Source organism: Lygodium microphyllum, chromosome 17 (assembly GCF_053477565.2).
Source record: "Lygodium microphyllum isolate KBCC chromosome 17, Lygodium_microphyllum_v1.1.10, whole genome shotgun sequence".
Classification (NCBI taxonomy): Eukaryota; Viridiplantae; Streptophyta; class Polypodiopsida; order Schizaeales; family Lygodiaceae; genus Lygodium; species Lygodium microphyllum.
Genome location: NC_141151.1, coordinates 51905438 through 51914841, shown reverse-complemented (window position 1 = coordinate 51914841; position 9404 = coordinate 51905438). Strand labels below are relative to the sequence as shown.

Below are 9404 nucleotides of genomic sequence, written 5' to 3'. Positions count from 1 at the left end.
AGCTCTTTTATGCAAGGGACAGTCCGCATTGTGATCTGTTTGGCTAACAGTTAGGACCTACCTATTCGAGGCATTTGCGTCTCGTTTTACTGCACTATATTTATTGGTGTTTAGCATTTCTTCTTCTCCTACTTTGGACAGTTATCTACAGAAAATTGCAGCAGACTTGCTTTTTGTTCCAAACAGTGTCTACCTGGGACCAGAACCAAAAAGTGCAGAGATGAATTATAATTGTAAAATTCAAAGTTGGCACTGACTTTATTGAGATGTTTTTGGACCTGCAGAACTGATTTTGTTAGAACTCATTTAATACTTACCAAGTAACAAACCCAGAAAGTAACACCTTGGTTAGAACATTGGAGGAGTTTCAAACTTGCTAACAGATACAATAGAAAGTATAACTTTCATATGTCAATTGCAGATCCTCAGAGATCTTCCAGAGGATGCCTGCCTGTACATAATAGAGCATAATAGAAGGCTAACCACAAAGGCTTGTATGTAAAAACAATGCTTAACAAGTACATACCAATGCCCTCACTACCACACAGAGGTCATCTGCAGCGTAGCATTTTACAAATTTTAACAAATTAAGCTAACTTCACTGAACAATGGCAGCAGCCACAGTAGAGACCATGGTGTCCATACCACATTCATTAAGACCACGGCAGATTTTGTAGTAGCCGTTCTCACCCCAGTATGGCCCCCATGAGTTTTTCACAATCCAATAAGGCTTCTGCTTCAATCTCACAGGAGACAATCCTGTCTCTCCATAGCCAACCAAGAGGACCCCATGATCCAACCGGCGCTTACTGCAAATGTAAGGGCAGGATACTCCTCCTATGTAGGTCTGCATAAACAGGGCATTGATTCCAACTGCACAGCAAGGAAAGGATGCTGAATATAATTATGCTGCTACATCATCAGTTGGAAAAAATATGGGTAAAAAAAAAACTTCAGGTGTTGTGCTTGTCATACTTGAAGATGGCATGCATAACAAACTCTATGATGGCAAGAAAACCTTTGTATCCTAGCCTCTAAATCATCATTAACAATCCCGAAACACAAGGAGTGCTCTCTCCCCACAAAAATGAATGTCAGACAACATTCTTAAGGGAGAAATAAGCAGGTTACAAACAAAGTTGTGATATTTATTGTTTACTGTCTGCATGACCATTTCCACAAAGAGGCTAATACTTACTGGTAATAAGATGATTACACGCTGGTCAGGCTTACTGGCTAAAGTACCATTTTCACAAAGAGGATCATACTTCCTGGTAATAAGACAGTAACAAACAGCAAGGTAATACTTACTGGCTAAAGGACCATTTTTCACAAGGTTGGCTGCTATTTGATCTTCATCAACAACAATTGTACTGAAATTAGCCACTCTGGCAGCAACTTTTGATGAATCAAAACTGCACTTCCCATGTCTGCCTTTGTAGGGGTAATCTTCCTCTAGCTGTAAGCCTCCAGCTTTCATAATGTAACTGTAAGCACTGGTCATCAGACCACCACGGCACCCTAAATCACAACCATCCTTACCATAATCCGGATCACACTTCAGAAGAAATAAGATATAGTGAGTAAGCCTTACAGAGCACCATGAAAAACACAATTCTATGAATAATGAATCCAAAGTTTCTAAGAATTGGCTAAACCTACAGAGATGATGAGATCACCCCTCTCTAATTTTGCCTATGATAAAAGGGATATAACTGAACTTTTGTGCAGGACATAGCAAGACATAATACCTCATGGTCACAGTCCACGAGCTGCTGCTCACTCAGGCTCAAGAGCTTTCCTGTGGCTACAAAATGGGCACCTTCAACTGCCCCTGTTGCACTAAACGACCAGCAAGATCCACAAAAGCCCTGGTCATATAAAGACCAGTGTATAAATAAGTTCTATGGTAAAGTGCTTGCCCCATTCACTAATTATACAGATTTGAGGTAATTGCAAATTAGAAGACCGATTGTCTAAGTGACCAATTGCCATAAGCATTTGAAGTACATATTAAAACAACTTCTCTGGAAATGGATGCCAAATAGACATTCAGTGTGACATGATCAAACTCTTCAATGTCTGAGCGCCCCAAAAGGTGAATTTGGAAGTCTTTTACAGCACAATAGAACAGAATCCTGGATGGAATCACAGAGAGACTTATCTACTCTAATCATCACATGTGCACAATTGATACCTTTGTAGCTCCATCCAATTATTGCAAGGTCACATCAGTTTTGACTTAAAGAGGAGCAGAATGGACTGACATGATTGCACTATGCAAAATTGTGTACGATTATGCACGGACCTTAAAAAGCACCCAGCTGCTGAACACAACCTGATATTTCTGTTCTACAAATGATGGCCTTATTTGCAGAACAAGAAAGCTTATGCTTTCTAACCACATCATTTTCCTCATCTTTGTTGGTGCACTTAATCCTCTCTCCAAAGAGGTTAAATTGCAAACTTTGATGTGATTAACAAGATTAACTCAGGAATACAAAGCCATGGCGTTGCTCTTGTTATGATCATCTATTAGACATGAAAACCATTTATTTCATAGCGATGAAAATAAGGTGTTATTTATTTAATGGGGGCCGAGCATAACAAGTCGCTATTTTGCGGCGAATAGACACTCTGACACATGAAAATCCACGAAATAAATAAATAAATAACTCCCTATTTTCATTGCAATAAATTAAGTAAATTATCATAACAGCTCTGATCCATTTTCCAACACCTTAAGCACGTCAGAAGAGTTGAAGAGGAAAGAACCAGTGCCCACCTGATTCTTGACCTCTGTAACAGCACCGTGCTCCCGCCAGTCAAACTCCGGAGGCAGGTCATTGGTGGGCAGGAGGGGGGCGTCATTGGACGCCGAGCGGAGGAAAGAAGGGGGGGTGCGGAGGCCAAGCAAGTGGTGGGCGAACTCGTCTTCGGTGAGGTCGGAGAATTGAGTAACGCCATGGACAGCGGAGGGATCAAGGAGCTGTGCGCGGGCGGCACGGGCGAGGTTGTCCTTGAAGATGCGGAAGCGGCGGGCCTTCTCGCGGAGGGAGGGGTAGGACTTGCCGTAGAGCTGGGTGAAGCGCTGGAACAGGGCCTCGGGGGAGGCGGAGGCGAGGCCGTGGCCGTGGATGGGGATGCCGTGGCCGGGAGGGGTGGGGTCTGTGACCTGCCGGATCATGTCAGGGTTCTCTTGAGCAGAGGTGCTCCATGAGAGAGAAAGGAGGAGCAGGAGGAAGGCACAGGCCTCTGCGGCAGCCAGCTTCACCTTCCCTCGCATCCTTCTTCTTCTGCTGTTGTTGCTTCTTCTTCGTTCCTTCTGTTGTTCTTTTTTCTTTCCTCGTCCTGCTTCTTCTGTCCTTGTTGGTCGTCCACGTGGACACCCGCCACGTCATGCCTACGTGCCACGTCATGCCTACGTGGCCACCGGATCTTTTGCCCATGGAATCTCCTCCAGTGTTACCATTTCTCATTCCAATTTCCCACCAAATAAGAAATACAAATAATAATAATAATAATAACGACTATACCTATAATGTTTCTATTCCTCTTCATTTTCCACCCCACACTTCCAAATAGATGTAGTAGAAGAAGATCTAGCCCAGCTAGCATGTCTCGTTGTGTCAACCTATGCATCACATATTATTTGAGGCATCCAAGTGAAAATTTTCTTTGCTTGTTTACTCTGAAACTTTGTATATGTAAGTAATTTTACTAAAGAACCATCGGTTTAGTCAACAATCACTATTTGTCAAACAAGGATCAATCATCAGGGAGAAGGCAATCACTTGAATCCGCCAATTAGAGGCAAGCATTATGGTATACGATGACCGAGAGGTCCAAAAGTTGAAAGATAGCATGAGCAACAATAATCTTATACTTGACAGTATGAGTGATATTCTGTTCGGGGGGGGCGACTTGCTACTGGCATGTGTACCCTATAAAGGTTTTGTCACTTTACATGTAGCAAGAGCACCAAGTAGAGAGAGGCAAGTTTAAGGTAATGTCACACCTATAGTCTTTATCAGACTTTCAAAGTGGAGGTAGCCATATTTTTAGTGTTTAAAGAAGCAAACAAACATGCCACACCATTTTCACTTCACTTATAGGACCTTCAACAAAGTCTAGTCTAAGCTAGGGGTGACCGACCCTTAAGAGCGCATGCATGAGATAGAACACACATGTTGAAAGAAAGAGATGGAGAGCATTGGCAGAGTGTGTTAGGCAAGAGAGACAATAGACAGAAAGATAGATAAAGAGAGAGACATAAGAAAAACTAACAACACGTTGTTAGGGGAATTTTTCATGTATGGCCAAAGTCACAAGGACTCAAGTAAGAAGAGCTCAAAGTAGGGACAAACAAGTTTTAGATTTGTAACAAAGAACAAAAAAAAGAATAGTTATGAGATAGAGGTTTAAGAAGTAGGGCTCAAACCAATCTATATTTCATAGAAGCTTTCAAGGTTCATAAATATCATCGTGGACATGGCCAATATCAGCCTGAAAGCCCTGAACATCATTAGCTATGAGTACATAGCATACAATGCTTCTATCCTTTAAGAATAGTCCGTAGAACAATCAAGTTCTATAACAATCCACATACATGTGAAAATCCTTGCATAAGAACAAGGTCAACCCTCCAAATCTTCCCAAATCCTTACTTTTATATTCAAAATAGCATACATACAAGAAGACTTCAAAACAATCCACTTGTTCTTCTCAAAACAAGGCTTTTATGAGGATGTGACTGTAGGAGGACATGCATAACAATAGTGATGCCATGTTTTCCTATGTATACATCAATATATTTTGGCATACAAGAGACTACAAAGCAGCCCCTATTCAGCCCTAAAGTATCACATAATGTTTAGCTTCATGCATGTAATGTATATAATGTAAAATGCTTATTTCTTCAATCCCAACCAAGAGCAACCCTTTCCATGCAATCTCCCTCTTCCAGCTCCACATTTGCAAACTATAAAGCAAGTGCAAAATAGCCCTAAACTATTGCCCACATTCTTTCCTCCAATAAGATTTGAAGCAACCCCAAAAAGCATGCTTGACACTCAAGTAAAGTCCTCTTTTTGTCTAAGTATAGGAATTATAAGTATAGGAATTATGCATATCGATGGTTTGAGATATGTAAAAGACTTAGTGTTTTCTTGGCATGCTGGATACTTGGCCAAGACTCTCTAATCAGTTATTTAATAGGTTAAACACTTCATACATAGATGCAACTAGTGTCTCATATGCATACAAATAAAACACTAGCATAAATGGACATTTTCATTGCTTTCCTATACTAGACCTAATGCCACACAATATCCACCCCCTCTAAACTTGCACATCCTCCAAATGTGCCGCATTTGTTGATCTCCGACAGGTTCAAGGTCGTCTTCTTTGTCTTCATTGCCAATCCTCTTCTTCCTCTTTTATGTTATCGTGTGAGTAGTCTCAATGCCATGCTTATCCTCTTCATAGGTGGTAGAATTTCTTCTTTTGAACAACTTGATCCTCTTTCCACTTATATGAATCTTCAACTTCATCCCATCAAGCTCTCAGAGAGAATAGGTAGGATTGTCATTTGTAAGATTTACAATGTAAGGTCCAAACCATCTCTTCAAAACCTTCTTGATGGTGTTATGCTGATTATCCAACTACTAAATCTCCTTTCATGGCTCTCGAATGAAGTCTATGCTTCTTATCAAATGTCTTTATTCTTTATCCTAGCTTCCTTCGGCCTCATCACTACAAGCTCTATATCCTCATGTATTCTCATCAACTATCAAATCCGAATGCTCATGTTTATGGTTGTAGTCACATCCTTGGCTGATCCCAATGGGAAAAAGCTAAGAGAATCACAAGGGCCTTTGTATGGAGCTTTAGAGAAAATGAAACAAGTCAGAACATCTCATGGGAGACAATCATATTGTGGAGCTACTCCTTAGACTAGAGATTGAAGAACTATGGGCAATCATTACCAAATATGTATTGAATGGGGCAAGGCTTCTAGGTGGAAATCGGGACACCTTGGATTGGGAGGACAAAGTTTTGGCTATAGACTCAACAACAATCAAAATCTAGGGCTACTTTTTGATCATTAAAGATGATTGAAGCCTAGAGGAATCGATTGATTCATCTTGACTGGAGCAAAGAGGTTGGCATGAAAGGAAATGCTCAACTTTTTTGATCCTTCTAGATGTCCATTTTCCTTTGAAGACTAGAAGGCATCCTGAGCCAACCTTAAGCTAGCCACTAAATTGCAGGGGAAATGTCTTATTTGATGAGTAGATATTTGGAATGTCTTGAATAATGAGATATTACCCCATAGATAAGGTGATTGAGAAATTTGAAGTGAGAAAGCAAGAAGTTAATATGTTTAAGAGGCAATAATGAACAAGAAGAAAAAGAATTGGTTGGTTAGAGCCAAGATTGGCTGTGCTAGAGCAATGAAGTGTCTTATCAACCATAGAGGCAAACCTATAAGCATACTCAAGAAAAGAAGGGATTTTTAGTGGCCCAAAATAGAGATAGATGTAAAGATTCATAATGGTTGGAAAGGCAACTACCCAAAAACTCTTATGTGCACTTGGAATAGGAGACATATTTTAGCAAGGCATGCCATTGTGATTAGACAACTAGAATTGTGGAAGGTGATAGAAAAAAAGCTACCCACCAAGGATGAGATTGCCAAGTACAAGAGATTGAGCCCATAATGTTGATTTTGTGATATTCACACTGAACTAGTGATACGCTTGTTTTGGCATTGTAAGCCCACATGGAATTGGGTTATTATGAGTATATGGATTAGAAGAGTTAGTCCCAATGAAGAAATTGATATGCACGCAGGCATTTTAGGAGATAGAGGGAAGATTGATGATTGAGGAAACTTTCAAAGTTTGGAACTTAATAAGGCAATGGTAATTAGAAACATGTGGATAAATAGGAATTGGGTACTCATGGAAAAAGAAAAGGGTATCATGATAGTTAAGGTTGTGAAGACATGCAAAGAGGAAGTCTTAGCCTTGCTAATAGTTTTGAGACCAAGGGAACAAGTGTTATTATTAGCTTTTAAGAATTTGTTGAGAAGTAGAAAGAGATTGTGGCTTACGCTTGTCCATATCATTTTGACTTACATATGCACACACCAATGTAGCTCTTTTAGGATATGAAGCAATATTGGCATGCAAATATAGATAAAACTATGTGTTGTATAAGATATATGCACACATACATGTCAACACAATAAATTAATTTATACAATGCACACATTGATTATGTGATAGATATAAAAAAGCTATTGACTAGGTATCAAATGGACATGCACAACATTTGTGGATTGATATAAAGATCATGATACAAAGAGTTCAACTAATAATGCTTTAATATAAAATTAGACATGCACATCATTTGAGCATCAATATAAAGGTAGTGATATTAGAAGTTCAATTAATAATGTTTTGCAAACCTACCAATATGTAAAAGCAAACACATGATGAAATTACATTCTATTACTATTAATGTATAAACAAAATATAGCAAGTTGAGGGAAAACATGGAAAGAGTGAGATGATGAAGAATGTATGCCAAGATAAAAGCGTGCCAGATGCATCATCAAATCAACCACAACATTAGTTGGTCATGTAAAACTAAATGCTATACAAAGGTATGAGTACAACTAAAGAAGCTTTGTAGATGTAGATCATGGTTTGAAGCCTCTAAGTATGTCTAACATGGAGTTCATTTTCATCTTGTGATTTATCCTTGCACATAACTACTTGTGCATATAGTTTTGGGAGAGACCATCTTAATATTCATGTGTATTTTGGTTATTTTTAAGTCTCTTCCAAAAATACTAGAAGAGTTGGAATATTTGTCTAGCCTAGAGAAAAGAATGTTTCCATGCATCTTGTATTGTATAGAAATTATTAACTTGCATATTAATATGCTAATATACAAATATAATTTAAAAAACTCGATGGCAATCACATCTTTTCTAGCCATGTGATGCATGCAATGTTGATTAATGAGTTGATTGAGTGCTTTGTGTGTGTGAATATGATTATGTTACAATGATGTCCTATTGACATAGAGGTGTGTTGTCATAGCAATTTGGTAAACTCCACCCTTGGCATAGACATCTACATCTTAATATCTTAAATAAGCCATGCCCATGTATAACACTAATGTTGAAACACTAATAAGAAAGGGTTATGACAGTCCCGAACACTATTTACACTACTAACTTGAGTCAAGACCTAAAACCATGAGCCACACATTTATATATATATATATATATATATATAGAGAGAGAGAGAGAGAGAGAGAGAGGTGTGTTGTCATAGCAATTTGGTAAACTCCACCCTTGGCATAGACATCTACATCTTGATATCTTAAATAAGCCATGCCCATGTATAACACTAATGCTAGTAAGAAAGGGTTATGATAGTCCTGAACACTATTTACACTACTAACTTGAGTCGAGACCTGAAACCATGAACCTTATATATATATATATATATATATATATATATATATATATATATATATATATATATATATATATATATATATATATATATATATATATATATATATATCCGTGTGTGTGTGTGGGTGGGTGGGTGCTTAAGAGTTAGGGAGAGACAAAGAGAGAGTGAGAGTGTATGCATAAGTGAGGAACTCGATGAAGCAAAGTGCTACACCCATCTTGGTAAAAACTTGGGTAGGTTGTGTGTGAGGAAGAGTTGTAAGAGAGTCAAGAACCCACTAAGGCAAAGCTTTCTACTTCCCCTCCTCCTCCTCCTCCTCCTCCTCCATCTTCTTCTCTCAGTGTTGGGAACTCTCAATGCGGATTCAAAGGAGTCGATGTATTTTCTTGTGGAGAGGGTATGACTCAGATGATAAAACCATGTTTGAGTCTTTAAGTTTGGGAAGATAAGTCAATGAGTTCGCTACACCTCAAATCAGTTTCGTATTCTTTGCTTTCTTGGGGTAGAGACAAAGGATGCATTGTTTCTTTGGAGGGTGAGATAAATAAGTGAGAGATCGTTGATCCAATAAGGTTGAATCTCTTGAAATAATAAGAATCCATCCAATGTTTTGATTCTTGTGTGTTTAGCCAAACATATAAAAAGGACAAGCTTATAAATAACACAACCATCTTGGTCCTCCTAAATATATTTACTCATTATGTTTCTATGTACTAGTATTATCTTGATGGTCTTATTGTTGTTTGGGTAGTTATAGTAGTCATACTCTATAGCATGCAAAAGCCCCATCTAACTTGATTGAAACTACCACTTGTGTATCATAAGGTGACATTCTTGCATTGTTCTTTTATGTATACCATTGCTTATATAAGTATTTTATGATGGTACAGTCTTGTTTGAATTGAT

The 9404-nt window shown here is 38.6% G+C and overlaps 1 protein-coding gene across 1 annotated transcript; it reads right to left on the bottom strand.

Annotated features, from left to right (window-relative positions):
* Positions 1-361: 361 nt before the first annotated feature.
* LOC148021888 (putative cysteine protease RD19B) lies at positions 362-3340 on the bottom strand. The gene is made up of 4 exons (XM_087697406.1): positions 2786-3340; positions 1752-1871; positions 1312-1558; positions 362-873 (listed from the first exon to the last, which is right to left on the bottom strand). Exons 1-4 carry the CDS (start codon positions 3284-3286, stop codon positions 599-601), a joined length of 1143 nt encoding a protein of 380 aa, XP_087553532.1. The 5' UTR covers positions 3287-3340; the 3' UTR covers positions 362-598.
* Positions 3341-9404: the final 6064 nt, after the last annotated feature.